The sequence below is a fragment of the Solanum lycopersicum genome, chromosome 2, assembly GCF_036512215.1.
Source record: "Solanum lycopersicum chromosome 2, SLM_r2.1".
Lineage (NCBI taxonomy): Eukaryota > Viridiplantae > Streptophyta > Magnoliopsida > Solanales > Solanaceae > Solanum > Solanum lycopersicum.
In genome coordinates this window covers 50,655,760-50,681,082 of record NC_090801.1, presented here as the reverse complement: position 1 = coordinate 50,681,082, position 25,323 = coordinate 50,655,760, and the positions used below count along the sequence as shown (strand labels likewise).

General features: G+C 32.2%; 3 protein-coding genes and 1 non-coding gene across 5 annotated transcripts; 2 read left to right on the top strand and 2 right to left on the bottom strand.

The window, feature by feature from the left end:
- The first annotated feature begins 523 nt into the window (after positions 1–523).
- Positions 524–10,726, top strand: LOC101248358 (ATP-dependent DNA helicase DDM1). 2 transcript variants are annotated; one of them, XM_004233921.5, is made up of 16 exons: positions 524–687; positions 896–1,041; positions 1,957–2,220; positions 2,317–2,403; positions 2,806–3,152; positions 3,231–3,420; positions 4,734–4,909; positions 5,470–5,539; positions 5,615–5,804; positions 6,339–6,434; positions 6,514–6,608; positions 6,686–6,805; positions 7,565–7,684; positions 9,839–9,937; positions 10,020–10,121; positions 10,282–10,726. In XM_004233921.5, exons 2-16 carry the CDS (start codon positions 913–915, stop codon positions 10,510–10,512), a joined length of 2,316 nt encoding a protein of 771 aa, XP_004233969.2. In that variant the 5' UTR covers positions 524–687; positions 896–912; the 3' UTR covers positions 10,513–10,726. The 2 variants fall into 2 exon arrangements, with proteins under 2 accessions (XP_004233969.2, XP_010317212.2); XM_010318910.4 differs by having other exon boundaries at positions 573–687; positions 891–1,041.
- Positions 10,727–11,262: 536 nt separating this feature from the next.
- TRNAE-UUC (transfer RNA glutamic acid (anticodon UUC)) lies at positions 11,263–11,334 on the bottom strand. Its single transcript has one exon. It is a non-coding gene; the product is annotated as a tRNA-Glu (tRNA).
- A 1,797-nt stretch (positions 11,335–13,131) lies between these two features.
- Positions 13,132–14,662, top strand: LOC104645973 (uncharacterized). The gene is made up of 3 exons (XM_010318912.4): positions 13,132–13,380; positions 14,239–14,360; positions 14,456–14,662. The coding sequence occupies exons 1-3, from the start codon at positions 13,166–13,168 to the stop codon at positions 14,524–14,526; spliced, it is 408 nt and encodes a 135-aa protein (XP_010317214.1). The 5' UTR covers positions 13,132–13,165; the 3' UTR covers positions 14,527–14,662.
- Positions 14,663–24,057: 9,395 nt separating this feature from the next.
- LOC101248643 (GATA transcription factor 18-like) lies at positions 24,058–25,323 on the bottom strand. The gene is made up of 2 exons (XM_004233922.5): positions 24,727–25,323; positions 24,058–24,646 (listed from the first exon to the last, which is right to left on the bottom strand). Exons 1-2 carry the CDS (start codon positions 25,219–25,221, stop codon positions 24,377–24,379), a joined length of 765 nt encoding a protein of 254 aa, XP_004233970.1. The 5' UTR covers positions 25,222–25,323; the 3' UTR covers positions 24,058–24,376.

Below are 25,323 nucleotides of genomic sequence, written 5' to 3'. Positions count from 1 at the left end.
GTAAAAATTGTGTTTCTAATTGTATAAAGCGAACGAAAATTATATATATGCATGCAAATACATATATTTTCGTCCTTTACAATTATAATTATACAATACAAATATTTTCCTACCCAAATCTCTTTTGCCTTTTTCGTTTTATACAAATTTAAATTGTATATAATTTATCTCTTTCTCGTTTTATACAATTCAATTATGTTTTTCTCGTTTTGTACAATTCAAATTGTATATAATTTATCTCTTTCTCGTTTTATACAATTCACTTCAATTGTATATGTATAGCGAATTATACGTATATAAATTTACTACGGAGCGCAATTATGCAAATTTTTCTATAATATACAAATATAAATTTTATATTTGCTATATGTGAAAATTGTCCAAATATATCAATGTAAACAACACTAACTTCAAATAGAAATATCAGTTTTAAATTAATTTTAAAGCGTTTAAATTTAAAATATATCAATTCGTTCACCAGTCCCAATTTCGTTATTACATCCAACTCCAGGGGCAATTTTACGAGATCGATTTCCCGCCCTTTTTGGTCTCTCTTACACCGGCAAGGTAATAAAATATTAAACCTACACGCTCATACCCACGCGCGCTCACATCCCGGTTATTCGCAGCCCATTTTCTTTCAATCTCTTCCATTGATTCCGGTTACTCGTTGCCGGAGTTGAGTAGGTATGTTCGGTTGTTTCAATCTCATTTTCGCTTCAAATTTTTATGATTTTGCCCTATTTTCTGACTACTTGTTGGATTTCGGTTTCCGTACATTTTTTTGTTGGACTTATTTTTTGGAGAGATAGAACAATGATAAGTTTGTTTCTCTAGTTGATGAAGCTTTTGTATTGTGCATTTTGTGAAAAAATCTTTTCTTTTTGGAGGTTAGGGTTTTGATACACTGAGATGGTTGCTAACGCCGATACCGGAGTGAATGGACACACTGATATTGTTGCTAACGTCGATACCGGAGTTAACGGAGTGAAGGATGTTGTTACTAAAGCGGATTCTCCTGTTTCCGTTCTTGCAGAGGAGGTATTGCTTATGTATAATTAGTTTTTTGTTATCTCATGGAGTATTGGAACGAAATGAAATGAACCAAAATAGAGTGGAATGGTGGATATAGAAGGTTCATATAACTAGAGTCTCATTAGTTTGGGTTTAGGCGTAATAGTAATTGTTGATTCTTGCTGATGTTGCTTTCTCCTTTAGGTACTCTGTCTAGTACTTGCGTTCTTTTAGGCTTTTGAATTTTTTACTAATTATTGTTGTGTCTTCATTCTGTGTATCAGTCCCATATGAGGAAAGAAGTAAGTACTGGAAAATGGAAAAAAAACTTGCCTTGTCTGTTACTGTTGATTGTTGCTTAAAAGCCTATGATATTTCATGTTTGGGGTGGTGGGTTAAGAAACTTTAAGCTAGTTTGGAAGGAATCTAGCATTTTTTTTTCTGGGCGGGTGGGGGAAATAGAGTTGTATGGCTGTGAGATGTACCAAAATGTGTATGGTGTGACATTGCACTTAATTGTCATTAGTATTGGTCTTGTGGTTAGTTGGCGTACTTCTAAAAAATCAAGGTAATTGGATGAGATAAGAGCGACAACGTATTGTTTCTTGAAATGTGTCTAAACTATGACAATTAATTTATCTTGATTTGAGTTTATGTGTTTGAGTCACATGCCAGCTTCTTGTATTATTTACCAGTTATTTCCTGTTGACGTACACGTTAGAGTTAGGAAGGTAAAAGTAAATATGATCTGTATGGTTTGGAATTAGTTTGAACGAAAATCAGAATGTTCTTCAATTTTGTTGGTTTTCAAGTTAGATGCCCTCTTCTAAGTTTCGAATTGCTAATTCCTTTGTTCCTTGTCCGAATGCCAGTTGCTGGCTCGGAGGGATGTTTAGCAATATATTTGCTTATGCAATACACTTGTGTATTCTCAACTTGAAGGATACATGCAAAGAGAAGCTTACTGTCAAATTGGAGGATGAAGTATTTCTTGATGCAAAAAATGGGGATGTCTCTCTTTTATCTGAATCCATGAAGAAAGAAGAGGAGAACTTGATAAAGGCACGTGTAAAGGAGGAAGAAGTAAATAATCCCAAAGAGGCCCCGAACTTGAATGACCTTCAATTTAGTAAGTTGGACGAGCTTCTTACACAAACCCAGCTTTACTCAGAGTTCCTGCTGGAGAAGATAATTAACATCACAGTGGTATATCCTTTATTTTGTGAAGAATCTTGACTGCTGCGTGCGAAAAGCTATCTCTATTTTGCTAATCCAATTCATTTCTGCATTTTTCATTTGCAGACTGGAGTGAAAGATGAAGAGAAAGGCAGTGAAGACAAGAAGAGGGGCCGTGGCAGAAAAAGAAAGGGAGAGACAAGTTATAATAATGTATTTCTTCTCTTGTCCTCCTTAGAAAATAGGTCTACATTGAGTTTTTCTTCATCTTGTGAATCATTATGCACAACACCTTGGTTAATTGTTAGTGTATATTTACATGTTGTGTATGCGGCACTTGATTAGGTGAGTTCTACTAATACCGTCCAACAACCAGTTATGTTTTCCTTTTTGTCTCGCATGAATTGTAAAATAGCACTTGGTATTGCTTTGTGTAGCACTTGCCTGATTCTGGAGGTCATTAGTTTTTGATTTTTCAAGTCTCAAAGGTAATTTGAGAGCTTTATTGGAGCTAGTTTTTCTTGTTGTTGGACGGGTCAGTCATTTAGTTTCTATGCATTTTGTCAGTTGTTGCCCGTCTTCCATTCTGTGAAATAGTTTTAAATGTCTATGCAGAAAAAGGCGAAGAGAGCTGTTGCTGCCATGCTTTCAAGATCTAAAGAAGGTGGTTCTGTTGAGGATTCAACCCTCACGGAGGAGGAGAGAGCTGATAAGGAGCAGGCTGAACTTGTGCCCTTGCTGACTGGTGGAAAGTTGAAGTCTTATCAACTGAAAGGTGTCAAGTGGTTGATTTCATTATGGCAAAATGGGTTGAACGGGATTCTAGCAGATCAAATGGGACTTGGAAAGACCATTCAAACTATTTCTTTTCTTGCACATTTGAAGGGAAATGGGTTAGATGGACCTTATTTGGTCATTGCTCCCCTGTCAACTCTTTCTAATTGGATGAATGAGATAGAAAGGTACATTAATATCCTTTTGTGAAATTAGTAGAAGTGCTATCCGTGTTTAGTTGATGCAGGTGCTTATATTGTTGATAGGTTTGTCCCATCCATTAATGCAATCATCTACCATGGAAACAAGAAACAAAGAGATGAGATAAGGAGGAAGCATATGCCAAGGACCATAGGTCCCAAATTTCCAATTGTACTTACCTCTTATGAGATTGCAATGGTTGATGCAAAGAAATTCTTGAGGCATTATACTTGGAAGTATCTCGTGGTAGATGAGGTACCTCTCGCTTACATATTCTTAACTTGTCATACTTATACTGTTTTATTCTACAAATTTTGTGCTTTAATTTAGGGAAAATACACCCCCCCCCCCCCACACACACAAAACTTGTCTGCACAACTTAGCAATGCAATGCAACTTTACGGACGCTATTTAACCCCCTAACGTAGTTCCACTGCAATTAAATTACCCCCTAAAAATGACATGGCAAGATTTGTATCATCAAGTTTCTACATGCGCGTGAAGATGGATAAAAGCAAAAAGCTGTTTCAAACTATGCACGTGTCATCTTCTCATTGGATGAGAAAATAAATTAATTGCTTCATATTACTACTTCTAAAATATTTTCTTTTTAATTCAAAATTTCTAATACATTTTTTCCTACTTTTTCTACCTTCCTCTTTCTTTCATCTTTTTCAGTCCATCACACCCAGTTGCAACAGAGCATTTTCCCCAAATGTCAATATTTTTCTTTTCGTTTCGTTTCTCCTTTTAATTTTTTTCTTTGTTTTTGTGTTCTTTGACAAGAAATTTGATGTTCAGTTTCTCGACACGATTTCTGTTGACTTATTTTTGACATCAAGGAAGTGTCAAATCATCTGTTAAAGAAGTCAACAAAAAATAGATCGAGAATCTTAAAAAAAAAACTAAAACTCTTATGGAATAATATTTCGATCCTCAAAAGAGGGGTTGAGGAGGAGTAGCTGAAATCAGAAGTGAAATTGAAATAGGAATTGAAGAAAAGTTTTTATAGACTTTGTTGTTAGTTCATGCAAGAAGAAAAGTTGACAAAAAATTTGTTACATCTTAGAGTTGCGAAGGTTGTTTGGATTTCTCTTTGAAAATGAGAAAATGAGAAGGAGGTGAACTTGAGGACAACAATGGGGAAAATTTAGTTATTTAGGGGATTTTAATAATTAATAAAAATTTATTTACGAAACTATAATTAATAAAAAAAACTAACAATAATTAAGAAGGAAAAAAATTAAATTTAGTATAATTCCAAATTAAATTTGATTTTCCTTTATAATTTTTTCAAAATATTATTTCTTACATGGATCTGATGTGGCCCTGATGAGGCGTATGTAGTGCACTTCCCAGTGTGAGACTGGTATTGTACTGTTAGGGTGGGATTATATTCACTTCAAAGATGTTAAGGGGGTGTTTAAACACCCGTGTAGTTTAAGTACTAAAGTAAGTTATCGTGCCAAGTTCAGGTTTTTTTTTATATGTATTTTTGCTTTAATTTGAAAGGCAACTTGTTCTGCATTTCATGCTGTTATTGTGTTTCTTTCTTGGTTCTTCCCAAGGGGCACAGGTTGAAAAACTCAAAGTGCAAACTGTTCAAGGAACTCAAGCTGTTACCAATTGAAAACAAGCTTCTATTAACTGGAACACCTCTACAGAACAACTTAGCTGAGTTATGGTCATTGTTAAATTTCATTTTACCAGATATATTTTCATCCCTAGAAGAATTTGAGTCATGGTAAACAGCTGATTAGACATTCTACCATTTTTCTTGAAGTGCTTGTTTCATTAGCTAAATATTTGTTAATTCTAAATGATGTTTGTCTTATTATTTTCTTTAATGAGCCTACCGTGCTAGCATTTTTTTCTATCTTTATCCTGCATATAATATGGTTCTCTCTTGAACCGGTTATTTACTGCCCTGAATTGCAAACTTTTGGCTAGCATATTGACATAGTTTTCAGATGTAATGTAGTGCATATATGATGAAACCAAATTGTAAATATGGCCGATCAAGTGCTTTAGTTTGTGATATCAGAAAGTTCTATCTTAGAACACTGATGTGTAACACACAGGTTAGACTAGTCATGAGTATCTGGTTAATTGTCCTGGTTCTTATTAGAGCTTATAGCAGATATATTGCGTTGCACTTCCCTTGTTTAGAGTACATTGTATCATTTGAAACACGTGACTCACTCTTCTTCTCAAATGGTCATGTAAAGATTTTAATGTAGGTCAAATGATATCATGAGAAGTCAAAAGGGTTGAATGATGACCTTGTTTTTATTTGCTTATCAGGTTTGATCTATCTGGGAGATGTGGCAATGAAGCCCAAAAGGAAGAAATGGAAGAGAAAAGGAGGACACAAGTATGATTATTGTTCAGTATTCCGTTTTTCCATTTTAAAGCAGATGATGTTTGTTTATGAGTGTCATAATTGCAGGTTGTTGCGAAACTCCATGCTATTTTACGTCCTTTTCTTCTTCGGAGATTGAAAGTAGATGTTGAGCAAATGCTTCCCCGAAAGAAAGAAATAATTTTATATGCTACCATGACTGAGCACCAGAAGAAGTTCCAGGACCATCTAATTAACCGGACGTTGGAGGGTTATTTGACCGAGAACGTGTCCCTCGGTAATTATCTCACTTATATAAATATCTTAAATATTCTCGGTCCATCGGCAATAATTTCACTTGTATAAATATTTTAAATATCTACTTACGAGAGAAAATGAGTGTCTTTTGTTTTTCCTCATTTTTGAGTTAACATTGCAGTCCATATCCTCTATACACAATTGCACTTCCTTAACTATTCTCTTTCTCTAAGTTGCTACTGAAGTATTGACGGATCCAATGTTCCATCCTCCAACAAATAAGTTCTTAAAAGGGAATTAGCTGAATGGAAAATTTAAGTATAGTTTGTATAAAAATTTCAATGTTTTCTCAATTGGCAAGCGTATGTAGATTGTACTCAAATTTATATATGATTATACATACAGAACATATATCCAGATTAGCTTTATTATGTCATCTGTAATTAGCTTGAATGCGTTATGGGTTTCTTTGGTGAAGCAAACAATTCCTTTTTATTGCCGTTTTCTAAGTGCACGATACCCCTCATGATACTTCAGTGTTTGCAGTATCAAAGTTCATATTCTGAATGTGCAGGGAATCATTTTAGAGGAAAGCTCACTAACTTGATGATTCAACTCCGCAAAAATTGCAATCATCCTGATCTCTTGGAGTCAGCATTTGATGGTTCTTGTAAGTGACTATGGTTTATTTAACTGATTGCATTGAGGTGTGTTGACATTGCTCTTACATTATTTTATCTTGTTGACAGATCATTATCCACCTATAGAACAAATAGTTGGGCAATGTGGCAAGTTCCGTTTACTGGAAAGGCTTTTGTCAGAATTGTTTGCTCGCAAGCACAAAGTATGTGCTTCATTGTGCTTTTTTGTGTGCCCACCTTGCTGAAACTTTTCTATTAATTTTACTTGTTTTCTGTACAGGTTCTGATATTCTCTCAGTGGACTAGAGTACTGGACATAATGGATTACTATTTTAGTGAAAGGGGCTTTGATGTTTGTAAAATTGATGGCCGTGTGAAATTGGATGAAAGGAGAAGACAGGTGATTGGTACTCTAATTGTGATACAGATTGAGTAGTTTATAAGCATTTGATGACATTTCAAACTATGATTGCCGCTTATTGATGACGCCAATTGTTAAATGAATCTTAGGCTGTGTAATTTTTCTTGCTCAAGAAAAATTTAAGCAAGTCATGATAACATGATCAACATAGGCTACAAACATATTCTTGAACACCTCTGTCTATTAACTTCTGGTACTCCAGAACTCTACTTGCGTGTAGAACTTCATTGTGGCTAAGGAAGAAACCTGATGATACTGCACTATCAATGGATAGATCTGTCATCTAGATTTCTGCCAACATCTTTGTTATTGGATGTTGAATTGCCATTTTATATTAATCAAGTATGCACAGCGTCAGTATCAGAGGTGTTCTTAGTTACGTTGCTTATGTATTCCACCTAGACTCAAAGTTGTTTCTTTCTTCTTTATCGTATTTAGATCTCTCTCCATGCCCCTCCTTGCAATTTACTTGCTCTCCCTTTTAATCCTTTGTCCTGAAGTGGCAAGGTTTAATCTTTATGATTTCACATGATAATACCTATTTAAAGAAGATTAAAAAAAGGTATTCTTCTTGATAACAAATAATATTATTTGAACAGATTGAGTAAAATGTAAATTGGCCCAGCGGGAACATGAAATTATTGGGTTATCTGGAAGTTTTTTATTAAGTTGATCTAATTATACTCCTTTTGTAATAATGTAAAAGATCTTATTATACTCACTTGTTGCTCTGAACAGATCAAGGAGTTCAATGATGTTAACAGTGAGTGCAGGGTATTTCTGCTGAGCACCAGGGCTGGTGGCCTTGGCATTAATCTTACTGCTGCAGACACCTGCATTTTATACGACAGTGACTGGGTGGGTACCTTCTTGCACCCCTCTTTTTTTATTTTTTGTGGCTAAATGATGCTCTCACACTTGATCAATATGAAAAAGGTTGATGTGACAGGCTATTTAACGAGCATTGCAAAATCAATGTATTTTAGGATAAAGAATAACTTATACCAATGATGGTTTAGAGAGTAAAGGTTTTAGGATTAATTATAAGCAAGGATTGTACGTGTTGTAAGTTTTTGCTAGCATAAGAAAGAAATTGAGTTGAGATTAAGGGTGTGTTTGGTATGAAGGAAAATATTTTCCTGGAAAATAAGTAGATTTTGGACTTATTTTCTCATGTTTGGTTGGTGAATAGAAAATATTTTTCGGAAATGATTGTGTTTAATTTATGTAAGAAAAATGTTTTTGAGGAATATCTTTTATTTTTACTAGAGTCGAAAATAATTTATGAAATTGAAAATATTTTTTAAAAATAATTTTTTTTGGGTGTGGTGGGGGTGGGGGTGGGTGGGTGGGTGGGAGGGTAGTGGGGATGGGGCCGGGAAGGGGGTGGGAGTGAGAAAATAAAAATTTGAAGTTGATAGTATTTTTGAAAAGCAAAATTAATTTTTTAGGGGGTGGGGGGGCTAGTATGGGTGGGTAGGGGGAGGTAGGAGTTTAAAAATAAAAATTTGAAGTTGAAAATATTTTTAAAAAGCAAAATTAATTTTTTGGGTAGGGGGTTGGGGGGAGGGTGGTCAGGGATGAAAAAATATAACTTTGAAATTGAAAATATTTTTTTTTAAATTGATGTTTTTTCCAAAAAAAAATGTAATTTGAAATTGGAGGAGAGCTTTGGAAAATGTTTTCCTTAATTTTTGAAGGGAAGTCATTTTCCTTAATTTTGAGGAAAATGAGTTGATTTGGAAAACATTTTCCAGAACTTTTGTCCCAACCAAACATGAGAAAATTGGAAAACATTTTCACACTAAACACACTCTAGATTGTGATGACTAATGCAGACAATCAATGACATGATGGGCTAGATGTAACGTATCACACTAAATAAGATTAGCTGAAAGAGAGGATGACTACATTAATATTATGTGCTAGCTTACAGGGGGTCAGGGAATACTTTAATGAGTGAAAGATAACTTTGATAGGATGGTTCAGGACTAGTAATGCTAAATGGAAGTAAATGTTGGGCCTTAAAGACCCAATACATCAACAAGATAGTCATAGAAAATAGAACATATGTGAAGATCGATACGTAATTGTACGCGACTAGATGTGCATTCTACAGAAGGTGCAAGCCTGCAAGGGGTACAATTAGAAGGGAAAAAGAGAGTAGTTCACCTTAGATGGTTTGGTCACATTCTATGTTGACCTCCAAGTGCACTGGGTGACATCATATTTTTGAAGATGTCTAAGGGAACGAGATAGACGTAAATCTCATGGAGGGAAGCCCTTGAAATTCATTTGAACTTGGTGAAATCAGAACACAATGGAAGTATCATTATAGGCAGTACCAATAAGTCAAGATTAACGTTTTCTTGCTTAGTCATTTTTGGTACCTTCCATGAGGACTCATGTTTGACAGGAATCTTTAGTTCGTTAGAGTGTTAAGTGAAGAAGAAAGTGGTGATATCTATAAAATCCGTAATTGTTGAGTGTATGATCCCAAATAGAGTGGAACCGATATTGTAGATTTACATTGCCAAACCCTACTAGTTTGGTATTGAAGCGTAATTGTTATTATGATTTTTTGATATTAGTAAACTGAAAATACATGCATTACTTAGGACTGAAGGACAGCTTCCATAAAATGGTATTATTTTAGCATGAAGAAGCAATAATTTAGGTTTCAAGCATGTATTAGCTCTCAACTTGTGTTTGCGGGTGGGGTGGTTTGGGAACTACTGGATTTATGACCCATTCCATCCTTTTATTGATATGATATACTGTGGTGATGTGCCAATTGAATAGATTCTGTTTGAAACATAGTAATCACACGCTTTTACTGCATGTTGAATTGTCTCTTCATATAGCATCACTGTATTGATATCCCATGCTTGAGTCCTCACTTCAGAAGCAATAATTCCACTTATTTATTTTCTATGTTCTTTTACTAACTATATTTGGTACTTCATACTATGGTCAGTTAGATAAATCAGTAACTTGCACTTCTGCTTTCAGAATCCACAAATGGATCTACAGGCTATGGATCGGTGTCATAGAATTGGCCAGACAAAACCTGTTCATGTTTACAGGCTTGCAACTGCTCTGTCTGTGGAGGTACTAAACAGCTTTTGTAAAGATACATTTTAGCTGCTCTTTGAGTTCTACTCTTTTCTAAAGAGTTAAATGTGTGCTTCAGGGTCGAATGCTGAAAAGAGCTTTCAGTAAGTTGAAGCTTGAGCATGTGGTGATTGGAAAAGGACAGTTTAAGCAAGAAAGAAGTACTACAGATACTATGGAGGTTTGTGTTTCTAACCCCTGCAAGATACATATTCCGTTGTATGGTGGGTGCTTGTTTTGAGATGCTTTTGTGTTTCGACTGTATTGTAATTGAATTTTGACATCCTTTAAATAGTATATCATGTTGAAACCTCTGCCACCTTGGATGACTGATCTTTCAGGAAGAGGACTTGTTAACACTGTTGAGAGATGATGATACCGAAGAGGACAGGTTGACGCAGACAGATATCAGCGATGAGGATCTACAGAGGATTTTAGACCGAAGTGACTTGGTTGTTGGTTCCGCAAGTGAAGATGAATCGAAGGTAAATGTGGTTCCACTTAAAGGACCCGGCTGGGATGTTGTTGTTCCAACCGCAAGCGGAGGCATGCTTTCTACTCTCAACAGCTGATAAGGAAGGGAAGGGACTCATGGGCATGGTTCATATGCACAAAATTAGATGTTTTTGGGAGCTAAGCAACGTTGATGTTATCTACTTTTTGCAAATTTATGGTCTTGTTGACAATCCCTATTTATCACTGCAATGTCTTTTTGATAACATTAGCAGCATTTTGTAAATCATTTATGATATTTTCAGATTATTAATCTTAAATTGACCATAACTATACTCCATGTGTTTTTTCCTAGTTAAAAGTTTTGGTTCGTAAATCTTATTTTGGGTCAGCAATCGCTCCTCTTAACTTTCTTTTTTCTTCTTCCCATTCTGCCCCTACAGACTTATCCTGGCATTTTTACTTTGTTTATTTAGTTAAGTTCCACAAGTTTAAATAATAAATAATTCTTTCCACTTAATTGGTCAACTTTTTTTTGAAAATGTCATTTAAGGAATTATATTTCTTAAAAATTATGGAAAATAACTCTTTAATGGGCAAATAAATTTCACAAATCATGTTTCAAATGATGGTATCTTTTTTACGTTTTCATTCCCACTGCTCCACTTCATGATGTCTTTATTACATTAAAAATCTGTTTTTAGAATAATATCTTTTTACACTATGTTTGGATCATTGTTACCTATTGTATTGTATCATTAATATATCTACAAACGTAAAAAAGTAAAATAAATAAGAAGTCTTCCCCTTTATTTTAAAAAAAACGAAGAATTTTCCTTTGTGAAAAAAGGATAGAAGAAAAAAGGTTATTCCGTTACCGGGAATCGAACCCGGGTCTCCTGGGTGAAAGCCAGATATCCTAACCGCTGGACGATAACGGATTGTTGTTTTATTAATGACAAAATATAATATTTATTTCTTATAGATGAATGTACAAATGGCTAATACAAAATGCAGAAAATGTCTAACATAACTTGCTGGCCATAAAAAAGGAAGCCCTCATTTTAAAATTTTTAGAATTATAATTGGATTCATTATAAAATCAAAATAATATTTCGAATTTGTATGTACTTCTCTACATATAATTTATATCCTTTCAAAAACTAATAAAATTATTTGATTTGACTAATTTAAACATATAATCAATATTTTGTTTAAAAAAAAAAATCTCTGAAAATAGACAGTCACATAATATCATAAATTAAATCCCATACAAGCTACTAAATACAAATAAATATGTTTTCATTATAATTTGGAATTTTTGAAGTTCGAGTTAAAATTGTGTTCGACTATTGAACTTATAGGCAAATAAATTGTTATGCTAGAAAAATTAATAGAACATATATTAGCTAAAAATTTACCAATAAATTAGTAGTGCTTGCTCTTTCACAATTGCAAGAAAATTAAATTGAATATTGATTCAAGATTCGAATTATTGAAGAATTTTTTAAGATGATTGAGAAACAAATTGAATGATACTCAAACAAGATATAGTTATAATGAAGCAAACCAGTTTTCATTACAAGTTCTGAATATATTTATATCACTGAACTCTAATTACAACTTAGAATTCTAAAAAGGTAACAAAAACGTAATTAAAAATAAAATACATAATAAAAAGATAATTAAAAGGGATGAGATATTAGAAATAAGATAATTAAGAATCAAAGCTTCTACAGAATTTACATAATCATTCTTTTTAATCCTTAAATCATTAATTAATTGAATCTAAACTTCCAAATAAAACTCTATCGTATACTATAATTCGATATTATCAACTGAATCAGTCATATTTACAGTCTAGGCCATAATAAATAATCTATCTCGAACCCCATTATAAAATAAAATAATAGAGTATAAACCGTAAAATAATAGAGTATTAACCACCTGTATGCATTATTAAAAGTAATATAAAATGACCAATATGAATTATGATCGTTTAGACCTCATTATATAAAATGATTTATCAAAATAATATATTTTTTAAAATTTTTATAGAATTAGTATAAACGTATTTTACAGTAACGTTTTAGGGTATATTTTATTTTTTAAAAGCTGACGGCATTAGTTCATATACGTTACTCATAGTAACATTTTATTACTAAAACGTTACTGCTATTAACATTTTACTCCTAAAACGCGTTATTCACAATAACATTTTACTTCTAAAACGTTATTCAACGTTTTAGAAGTAAAACGTTACTATGAGTAACGTATATCAACCTAACGCCGTCAGTTTTTTAAAAATAAAATATACCATAAAATATTACTGTGAAATACGTTTATACTAATTTTTTTAAAATGTATTATTTTGATAAATTGCTTTATATAATGACTTAATTTGATAAAAAGTTTGATAGACATGTTTCACTCTTAACCACAGATTTTTAACACAAATCTTATACATGAAGAAAATTTTATTAAGAACATCACCATTAAATAAACTATACGGAGCACCATTATTTAAATTTACTTGAAGCTTCAACGTGAGCTAGTAAATAAAAAAGAAAGTAGTAATATAAAATGAGAATGATTTTAAATCCTTTAACGTGTCACATAGGAGAGAAGAAATAAACCTGTGTGGCTATTTTTAAGGCATAGCACTTGTCTTAAAGAGACAACAATAAGTGTATTTTGATGACATTATTTCATCATCTTGTTGATTGTTTATTTATTTCACATGATGATACAACTCCTTATCCATAAAATCGAATGATCAAAGACAACAAAGTTTTAAGAATGATTAACACAATAAAATTAGCAAACAGAGCACAAATACCACCCTCTGTTCTGTCAAATCCTTTGCCATACCATATTGCTAGAAACAATTCAGACATCAGATTTCGACAATTTGTAACCTCTGCTGGACAACCAGACAACAACAACATGGATCAAACTAATAACAAACCTCAACAAGACAAAGCTGCGTAAGTTCCCCTTTTTTTTTTACACTTAATTACTTGTTAGTTATGATTAGATTCAGTGAGTGCACGTGCATCTTTTAACTTTAAAAAATTATGTATAGATATTTGAGAAAAAATTATGTATAGATATTGAGAAACTGACTGAAATTAATATATAATTAATAATATACTCATAAAAAGCATTACTAGTTAATTCTGATTAGATTCAGTTAGTTAGTGCACGTGCATTACTAGTTAATTCTGATTAGATTCAGTTAGTTAGTGCACGTGCATCTTTTAACTTTAAAAAATTATATTTTTTAACTTCAAAAATTATGTATATATATTGAAAAATTGACAGAAATTAGTATATAATTAACTATACTCATAAAAAGCATTATTAGTTAATTCTAATTAGATAATTCTAATTAGATTCAACGAGTGCACGTGCATCTTTTAACTTTAAAAAATTATGTTCATATATTGAGAAACTAACAGAAATTAATATATAATTAACAATATACTCATAAAAAGCAAAGGAGTGTCACTGTTGTGCTACTTTACGAGCTAGAGAATCTACCATCAAGATTTGGGTGGATCTGAGTAGCTAGACTTTTTTATTTTAATATTTTATATATTTGAGCTGAGGTAATATTGATGCATTTAAAATTTTTGAATTATTTTGGATTTGCGTCTTGATTAGATTCAATATTGATATAGGTTTAGAGATATTTACAAAGAGTTGTAACCAATTCAGCGATAATTAAACTATTATCTTTGACTTATTTGTTCTAATTCTAGAACAATATTATATTGTTAATTTTTATTTTTTTGTTGAGTAGTGATGATATTAATAATAATATGTATGTAATTTGATTGAAGGGATACGATGTCAAGTAGCTATGGAGATGCATATGCAACAAGATCAGATGAAGAAGGTTTTGGAGGGATTTATGGTGGAAACAAAGAGGATGAAGAAAATATTGAACATGGCAAAGCTCCTGGTATTGTTACTTATTAATTAAAAATACAGGTTTACTCTCTTTTAAAGTGTTGATATATATAATTTTCTGATTAATTTTATTGTTATAAAAAATAGAGTATGAAACTAAACAAGGAAGTGAAGTCAAAGAGAAGGAGAAGGCTCGTAATCAGCCTCAAGCAGATTGATTTTTTTTTTTTTTATCATAACGCATCTTAAATACATGTGTATTTATTAATAAGGTTTACTAAGAGATAGTTTAGTTTCGTTGTAATATTATTAAGGAACGTTTAATGTTTCATTACTATGTTTTTTTTTTTTTGACTTTCGACTTTTTGTCATTCTTTTTAACACTCTATTTCACGCTTGATGCCTAACATGAGTGTCACATTGTGATGTGTACAATTTTTTATTCTGGAGTTCCAATATTGGGTGAGATGTTTAGTGCTTATAATGTATGAACGAACGTTTCATATTTCATTATGTTTTTCTTTATTGGAGTTTTGGTTATTCTTTGAACATCTCCAGCTCATGTCACGGTTAGTGCTCATGTCACGGTTAGTACTTAACCTCTGTTACAGGGATAACTGATTGGTGAGCAGAGCCAAGGAAAGAGGAAAGTCAATTATAGATATCCTTGTCATTTTTTAATTCATCTCATATCAAGTGTTTATTCAGTGCTTGGCATTTGGAAGTCGAGGGAAGCTGGTTATAGATATTCTTGTCATTCTTTAATTCATCTCATATCAAGTGTTTATCTGGTGTTTAGCATCTGGAAGTCCGTTATGAATATTCTTGTCATTTTTCAATTCATCTCATATCAAGTGGAAGCCCGTTATTAGATATTCTTGACATTCTTTAATTCATCTCATATCAAGTGCTTATCCGGTGCTTAGCATCAAGCCCGTTATAGATATCTTTGTCATTTTTTAATTTATTTCATATTCTTAGCACCTGTCGCATGAATAATTTTTGATTTTTTTGATTTTGGGGTTCTAAGATCGGAACGAATTTTGTTCTGATATCATGTTAAATTATGTCTTATGTCTGATTTAAGCTTCAAAAGGTACCTCACTTTGAGGAGGATTGCTTATACTTTGTCAAAAGTATAGCTAAGCCATCTTATTAATCATTGATGTGGATATTTTGTTATTTTTTAATAAAAGAAAAATAAAGAAAACCTCTTTTCTTTGTCTTGATTTTGTTTGAAAGGATCCTCATGTCACGGCTAGTGCTTAACATCTGTTGCATAGATAACTGATTGAGTGAGCCGAGCCAAGGAAAGAGGGAAGCCCGTTATACATGTCCTTGTCATTCTTTAATTCATCTCATATCAAAGTGCTTAGCATCTGGAAGTTCGTTATAGATATCTTTGTCATTTTTTAATTCATCTCATATCCTTACCATCTGTTGCATGAATAATTTTTATTTTTTTTTATTTTGGGGTTTTAAGATCGGGTCGAGCTCTGTTCTGATATCATGTTAAACTATGTCCTTATGTCTGATTTAAGCTTCAAAAGGTATTTCACTTTGAAGAGGATTGCTTATATTTTGTCAAGGGTACAGCTAAGCCATCTTATTTATCGTTGATATGAATTTTTTGTTATTTTTTAACAAATTTAAACAAACATTTAATAATTCTTTTCTTAACAGAACTCTCAAATCCCTTTAAGGTGGGCTATATTGTGAATTTTGATTAAGTAGAAGAGATCTCTTATTAATTTGGTTGCGCAAGTATTGTAAGAGTTAGTGTTTCAATTAATTTTGAAACAAATCCGTTTTGAAATAACAAATTCATGAATGTGAGTTGTAACATTCATTCATTTTAATTCTTTGTTATTAACTTTTGCATTTGTTATTAACTTTTGTAATAAGTTTTTTTTTTTAATTCTACGTTATGGGTTTTTGAAAGACAAATTTTTTGTTTTCAATTCATGAACCTAATAAATTCTATTAATTAAAAATCTTTTCTTGCAAAACTTTTTATCCTATAAATTGAGTTTCCTTTGGTTGAAAAAGATAAGCATTCAAACAAAAAATACTTTCCCTTGAAAACACTTGTGAGACATTGATCAAAAGGTGAAATCACCAATTCAAGAATAGAAGAGCAACATTCTTGAATGCTACTTGTTTTGTGGCTTAGTTGAATCCCGAAGATAGAGTTGTTATTTATTCTTCCGATTGCTCATGGGAGAAACTCCAACTATCTTCAAGAAACGTATTAACATGCCTCTAAGCCAAGCAAGTTTTATTTTGTATTCCTTGTAATTTTATAATTCTTGTTCATTTGTTCTAACAATTTGAAGATAGTTGTCTCTATGGCATCCACATCAATAACGAATAGTGTTCCATCTTTGCCTAATCCTAATTTTGAAATATTTGATGGAAAAGACTTTTCTAGATGGCGTGGAAAGATGGAATTCTTTTTAAGACGATTAAAGTTAGCGTATGTTTTTGAGAAACCTTGTCCTGAGGCTCCTAGTTCTGAGGTAGCAACGGACGAGGCTACTTTAATTAAAGAACAAACTGTCAAATGGCAAGATGATGATTACTTATGCAAGAATTATATTCTTGGAGGAATGTCCAATAAATATTATGATCAATATTATATTAAGTGTAAATTTGCTAAGGAGATTTGGGATACTCTTAATTCTATTCATTTAGCAGAAGAGGCGAGTTCAAAGAAATTTCTTGTTTCAAATTATATGGAGTTTAAAATGGTTGATGACAAGTCAATCACTGAACAAGTATAAGAATTTCAACTTATAACTAATAAAATTGTTATAACTGGAATTGCTCTTTGATGAAAACTTTCATGTTGGTGCGATTGTCTCAAAACTTCCTCCATCTTGGAAAGAGTACAGAAGCAAACTCTTATACAAGAAGGAAGATTTAACTCTTGAACAATTATTGCAACACTTGCAAATTGAACAAGAGACACGATACCGCGACAATAACATCTTGAGGGAGCCTATCATAAAAGCTCATGTTGTTGAAGAAAAGATCAAAAAGGAACCTGCCAACAATAAATTTTTGAAGGCAAAGAAGAGTAAAAATTTCAAGCGTACTAATTCTAATTCTAAATCGATTGAATGTTATCATTGTCATAAAATTGGTCATTATGCACGTGATTGTAAAATTCTAAAAGCTGAAAAGAAGAAGGAAAAGGCAAATAACAATACAAAAAATGAACTGGTGGCAATGGTCACAGAAGCATTTGTAGCGGGAGATCAAGTGGAATGGTGGATAGACACTGGTGCAACTCGTCATATATCAGGTAATCGAAATTCTTTCACGATATATGAATTAGTGGGGGGGCGATAAAGTTTTGCATATGGGAAACTCATCCTCTGCTAAGGTTGTGGGAAAGGGAACTGTTGAACTAAAATTCACTTCCGGAAAGATGGTCACATTGATAGACGTATTGCATGTTTCTGATATTCGAAAGAACTTGGTGTCACGTGCGCTTCTTTCGAAACATGGTTTTAAAATGATTTTTGAGGCAGATAAATTTATTTTGTCTAAACAAGGCATGTTTGTTGGAAAAGGTTATGCTACAAATGGCATGTTCAAACTCAATATTGAAAATGAAAATATTTCTGCTTATATTGTGGAGTCTTTAGATTTATGGCATGAATGTCTTGGTCACGTGAATTTTAGATCCATTCAACTTATGATGAAAAATGGATTAATTAAAGACTGTGGAAAGGATCATGTTGCTAAGTGTATTACCTGTAGTAAATGTAAAATAACAAAGAAACCTTTTAAGTCTGTTGAAAGGATATCCACACTTTTGAAAATAAATCCACATTGATATTTGTGAGATGGATTGTTTATCACGTCATGGAAAGAGATATTTTATCACTTTCATTGACGATTACTCAAGGTATACATATGTCTTTCCATTAAAAACAAAAGATGAGGCATTTGAGACTTTTAAAACATGTAAAGCAGAAGTTGAAAATAAATTGAGTTTGAAGATTAAATCAATTAAATCTGATAGAGGTGGAGAATATTTAAAATCAAAATTTTTTGATTATTGTGAAAAAGAAGGCATTGAGAAACAATTGACTATGTCTTATACACCACACAAAAATGGTGTAGAAGAAAGAAAAAATAGAACTCTCATTGAAATGGTTAACTCTATGCTTTATGGATCTGGTATCATTGAAAATTTGTGGACTGAAGCCTTATTTTCTGCATGTCATATTTTGAATTGAATTCATTCCAAGAAACATGATTCATCTGCGTATGAACTTTGGATGAATCGAAAGCCAAATATAAACTATTTTAAAGTATGGGGTTGTTTGGCTCATGTTAGATTACCAGATCAACAATTGACTAAGATTATAGAGGAGTAGATTGTGTATTTATTGGTTATTCACAAACCAGTAAGGCTTATAGATTTTTGAATCTTGAGACTCCAAGCCCTCATACAATTATTGAATCGTTGCATGCTAACTTTTTTGAGCATATATTTCCTAAGAAAAAAGAGTCTTTGGAACAAAATACAAGTTCTTCTATATCTACTCTTAAAAGAAAAATAGTTGAACCTTTGGAAGAAAGTCAACCAAGACGTAGTGCAAGATCAGCCAAACCAAGAGACTTTGGACCAAATTTTCAAGTCTATTTAGTTGAAAGGGATCCTGAAAGTTATGCTGAAGCAATGGCTTCACATGATGCTCCTTTCTGGCGTGAAGCTATTGATGATGAAATGCACTCCATTATGTCAAACAATACATGGATTTTATCAGATCTCCCTCCTGGATGTAAGTCTATTGATTGTAGATGGATCTTTAGAAAGAAATTAAAATCTGATGGAACCTTAGATAAGTACAAAGCTTGTTTGGTGGCAAAAGGTTTTATTCAATTGAAAGATATTGATTATTTTGATACATTTGCTCCTGTAGCTCGAATGACTTCTATTCGACTCTTGATTACTTTAGCCGCAATTCATAGCCTGGTAATACATCAAATGGATGTGAAGACTGCATTTCTGAATGGAGATCTAGATGAAGAGGTTTACATGAAACAACCAGAAGGATTTGTTGTTCCTGATCAAGAATACAAAATTTGTAAGTTTCTTAAATCTCTTTATGGATTAAAACAAGCTCCAAAACAATGGAATGAGAAATTTAGAAGAGTAATGATTTCTAATGGCTACTCAATCAATGATGGTGATATTTGTATATTTAGCAAATTTCAAGAAAAATCTGGTGTTATAATATGTCTTTATATAGATGATATGCTGATCTTTGGAACTGATATTGAAAGAGTCAAAGAAACAAAATTTTTTCTAGCTTCTCAATTTGAAATGAAAGATCTTGGAGAAGCTGATGTAATTCTGGGTATTAAAATTATAAGATCAGCGAATGACTTGACTCTTACTCAATCAAGTTATATTGAGAAAGTTCTAAAGAGGTTTGGTCACTTTGATGACAAATCTGCTCCTACACCATTTGATCCTAGCATCAAACTAACGCGGAACTCTAGTGATGTTCTCGATCAGTTGACATATTCTCAGATTGTTGGGAGTCTTATGTATGCTATGCATTGTACCAGACCGGATATTGGTTACACAGTAGGAACTTTGAGCAAGTTTACTAGTGATCCCGGAGTTGAACATTGGAATGCCTTAATTCGTGTTTTAAGATACCTGAAGGGTACAATTAATGTTTGGCCTGCATTATTCTACATTTCCCATTGTTCTTGAAGGCTATAGTGATGCTACTTGGAATTCTGATCCGAATGACTCTAAATCTATTACTGCTTGGATTTTCACTTTAGCTGGAGCAGCGATCTCTTGGAAATCAAAGAAGCAAACATGTATTACTCATTCAACCATGGAGTCAGAATTTATAGCTATGTCTTCTGCTGGAGAAGAAGCTGATTGATTGCGATCAATGCTGATAGATAGAGTAAGCCAATACCACCTTTAACTATCTATTGTGATAATTAAGCTGCTATATTTCGTGCTTTAAGTGACTGCTATGATGGCAAGTCGAGACAAGTTCGTCTCAAACATAATCATGTCAGGAGATTATTGGAGGAAGGCGTGATATCACTTCAATATGTGAAGTCCAGATTTAATTTAGCGGATCCTTTGTTTAAAGGGTTAGGCAAAGAGTTAGTGGTGGAAACTTGTAATGAGATGGGAATAAAGCCTGTTGTAAATTAATTGTACTTTATGGTAACCCTACCTAATGATGTAATCTTGGGTTCAAAGGGAAAAACAAGTAAAGTTACAATAGTGAAGCACATCAATAAAATTCTCATTTTCAAAATAAAATGAAATAAGTAGATGTGCATGATTGAGATTCGTTTCTCTTCATAAATTTATAAGACCGATCTCGGTTGGAGTTAGTAAGAAAACTCTTGATAAATTTTTTTTCGATATTCCTACTGAAGAGAAGGATGAGATTATGTTCTCTTAATAAGTCTATAAATCGATTTTGATAGGATGGTGTAGGAATACTCTTGATAGATTTACCGATACTTTGTGTAAAGGAGGATGAGATTAATTTCTCTTAATGAAGTTCATAGACTATTTGGTCGGAGTATGCAAAGTTACTCTTGATGAATTCACCGCACTAAGTGCGAAGTGGAGGCCGCTTCAATAAGATTTTAACAGGAAATCTTAAAGCACTTGGCTAAAAAGAATTTAGGACACATGGCCGTAAGGTGTCAAAGGATTTCGATTTTCACCGGAACATAGTGATATGCGTGGAGTATTTTTATAACTTCATTCAATGATACACTTAGCTCAAGATTTGTTCACTAAGTAGTCAATGATTTAGAAAAACCTTCACTAGCTAATGGTTCAAGTCCCAAAAGACACCATTATTGATGCATGTTGCTAGATTAATGTCTCAAAATATTTTTTGGATTTTTTAAAGATAAAATTTCTTGAAACAAGTGGGGGATTGTAAGAGTTAGTGTTTCAATTAATTTTGAAACAAATTCATCCGTTTTGAAATAACAAATTCATGAATGTGAGTTGTACCATTCATTTATTTTAATTCTTTGTTATAAACTTTTGTAATAAGTTTTTTTTAATTCTACGTTATGAATTTTTGAAAGACAAATTTTTTGTTTTCAATTCATGAACCTAATAAATTCTATTAATTAAAAATCTTTTCTTGCAAAACTTTTTATCCTATAAATTGAGTTTCCTTTGGTTGAAAAAGATAAGCATTCAAACAAAAAATACTTTCCCTTGAAAACACTTGTGAGACATTGATCAAAAGGTGAAATCACCAATTCAAGAATAGAAGAGCAACATTCTTGAATGCTACTTGTTTTGTGACTTAGTTGAATCTCGAAGATAGAGTTGTTATTTATTCTTCCGATTGCTCGTGGAAGAGACTCCAACTATCTTCAAGGAACGTATTAACGTGCCTCTAGGCCAAGCAAGTTTTATTTTGTATTCCTTGTAACTTTATCATTCTTGTTCATTTGTTCTAACAAGTATGACACTGTTGTGTCAGCTGCATACAAGAAAAAAGAGAAAAAAAAGTGTGGGTAGAGAGAGTAATAATCTGCTCTAAGATGAAATAACTTATGAATGGAGCAGCAGCTTTAGCTAGCCAATTATTTGATCATTTCATACATAAGAAGTTGTACAGTAAATAGTATATAGAACCAAATAAAGTGAAGTGGTGGATCATCATATTCAAGAAAGAATTTCTTCAATAATAATAACTATTACTGTTGGTAACATCATAATATATAGTTTATTTGTTTTCTACTTTTTGGTCAAAATGTTGCTAGCATTAACTATATGACATTGCATTTATCAAAGAAACACAATTTTCCTAACAAAAAGTTGGACAGGATGTTCCTTACATGTTTGGCACTAATTTGTGAGTGGGTAACAGGCTTTGATTTATACAAAGGCAAATGTACCCTTTCAACAATAGATTGGTTCAATGTTGAAAAGTTTGATTTCGTTTGATTTAAAATTCTCAATTCGCCTCTCGAGGGATGTAGATAATGAGATTTAGATAAGATATTGGAGATTTATGTATCCAACAGAAAAAGGTCAAGTAATGACATTTGTTGGTGAATCATTATATGAATGTTGCATACCAATACCATTTTATCTTACTGATCAAAGGTTTTGAATTAGAGTTTTGAGTATATTTTGAGTAAAAGAAAATATTTTGCTTTGTAATATTTTCTTCTTAAATGGGGCTTACACAAAAACCACTTATTCGTTTAATGCATTTGAGTTATATATTAATGTATGTGATTCGATATTTTACATTACTCCTCACTAGTTTTTCTGTCACAACACTGAACAGAAGGATTTTGATTGATCCATCATACCATATTGTGCACAGTGTTATGTTCAGCTGTAAACAAAGTAACAGAAAGAGAAAACACTGTAGCTAGAGAGAATATTATTTTTCCAATGAAAACTAAAGCATCAACATAATTTTGATGAAGTGTCACACAGAGAATGAAACAAGCTATATTATAACACCAAACTTTCAGTTGATAAAGTGAATTAGTGTATCATCATATTCAAGAAAGTATACATATATATATATATATTGTACAATTGTATCAATTAGGATTATCGTGAAATGACAAGTATTTAATTAAAAGCAGTGAGCTCGAGCCTTGTAAGGTAAAATATGATATGTTATACTGAATTGAAATTTTCTAACACAAATTTAAATTTAATGAAGTATCGAAGGTTAATGGTAAAATAAAAGAAAAGAAAATATATGTACATTGTGATTTGTGAAGCAGTCTTATTAACAGAAAAAAGGAATGTTAAGAGTACTTTTTAGTCAATCTATTTGACTGATCATCAAAAGAGAAATTAAAGTTAAAGTAAGTAAGTAGTAGTGTTGTGCTACTAAAAGAAGGAAAAGCTACTCAGCAAAAACATAGAATGAACTCATTTTTGACTCCAACTCTTTGAAAAATAAAAGGACCAAAAAGAAAACCAACTGATTAAAAGAAAAACAATTTGTTGTAGGACAATAACTATCATATCACTAACATAACATCATTAAGTATGTTTTACTTTCACTTAATTAAAATGCATACTTTTCATCCCTTACAAAGAAATATGTTTAATATTTCGATTTTAGTAAAATAACATACCTAGTGTATCTCATAATTTGTAAGTCGGGTTTGAAAACGTGACGTATATCTAATTTTATTCTTGTCTTGTTGAACGGTGACGAATTTAAGATTTATAATTTTTTGAATATGAGTGTGTCATTAAAAAAAGTGTAAAGTGATTTCTAATTTTCTAGATAAATAACTCAATCTTCAATTGAATTCACCATTTAATCTTTTTGTATTATAAGTGTCAATATACAACATAATGCTAAATTTAGAATATATATATACATCATTTTTACATAAATGTTCACGGGGTTGACTATAAATTTATTCATTTTCTATTCAATCCTTAATTTTCAAATAATACTGAAAAATGTTTCGTGACTATTTTTTAACAATATTTTGATTGGTACATTGAGAAATTTAAAATAAATACAGTATTTTCATATTATAAATTAATAACTTTTTTATTATTTCGGCGAAAATTTATTTTTCGCTATATTTGCATTGGAAATTAGAAGGCCTCTATTTCTTGAAGTAATCCTGCTTGTAAAGGATTTTTTATAACTATCAACTCAAATAAAATATATTAAAATCAAATAACGAAAAATAACAATAACATAGATGATTAGACAATATTTAGTAAGAAGTAGCATATATTAATTAATCTGAAACGACAAGGTAGATACAATGTAACACATCAATAATTAAATAGTTTAGCATTTGAGTCGTTAAAAATCATAAGTAGAAGGGATCAAAAAAGCGCACATTTCAAAGTATTAAATGTGCTTAACTATATATCATAACGATCAAAAAAACAAAATCAAAAACCAAAAAAAAAAAAAAAGCAAAATTCTCTTTTCCTTTGCTTGAATTTTTTTTAAAAAACTTTTAAAATGAATAATGTTGCCTCCATCATCATATCATAATCTTCTTTTCCTTTTTTCCTTGTCAAAATCAACAATGCTGAGATGCTAAAAATGGCCAAAATGAGATTGCATTATCAGAATCACGATCATCATGATCTTCAATAAACCTAAACTCATGATTTCCATATGCTGATGTATAACATGGCATTTTCTGTCCTTGTGAATGATGAACCCACGATCCATTGATCGTATGTTGGGTACTGCTCTCACTTCCAATTCCAATTCCATTAGCCGCAGCTGCTGCACTAGCTCTCCTCTCTTCTTTTTTGAATCGTATCCCACACGCGTTACATAGTGACTACACACAATTCAGTAATAATATCAAAATAAGTGAAATTACGTTTTATAAATAACCATATAAATGTATATATTATTTACCTTAGGTCCTCTAGGACCATTTCTCCATAAAGGTGTAGAAGTAGTGTCGCAATTAGCACAACGCCGGGCAACAAGTGGGTCAGCGATGTTGTTGCTGCTGCTTGAATTGACGTTGTTGTTGCTGCTACCGCGACCGGATTTGTGATGATGAGTTGATGAAGTATGATTGTTTTTGTTCTGTAGAAGATTCCAACATTTTGACATGTAAGAAGAAGAGCGACGCTGTGGTTCATGAGACGAATCGTGGAGTCGTCGTTCGTCGTTACTGAGACGAGTGGAAGGTGTACCTAAGGAGAGAGTACAATCAACAGAAGACGAAGAAGAAGAAGGAGAAGAAGCAAAGGAATACATGTTCTCTGAATGGTTTTCGTCTTTTTGATGATACTCATGATACAACATTGAGTATGCAGAAGAAGCGTTGTTATTCTCATGATTGTAGTACAAATTGCAAGTGCAAGGACCACCATGACAATAAGCGTTTCCACAACTATTCATTGTCTTTGTGTTTTGTTTTGTTAAAAATAAAAATGAAATGACAAGAATCAAAGGAGAGAGTTGTGGGCTTTTGTAGCGTACAAGATATGGAGTAAGTGAGGT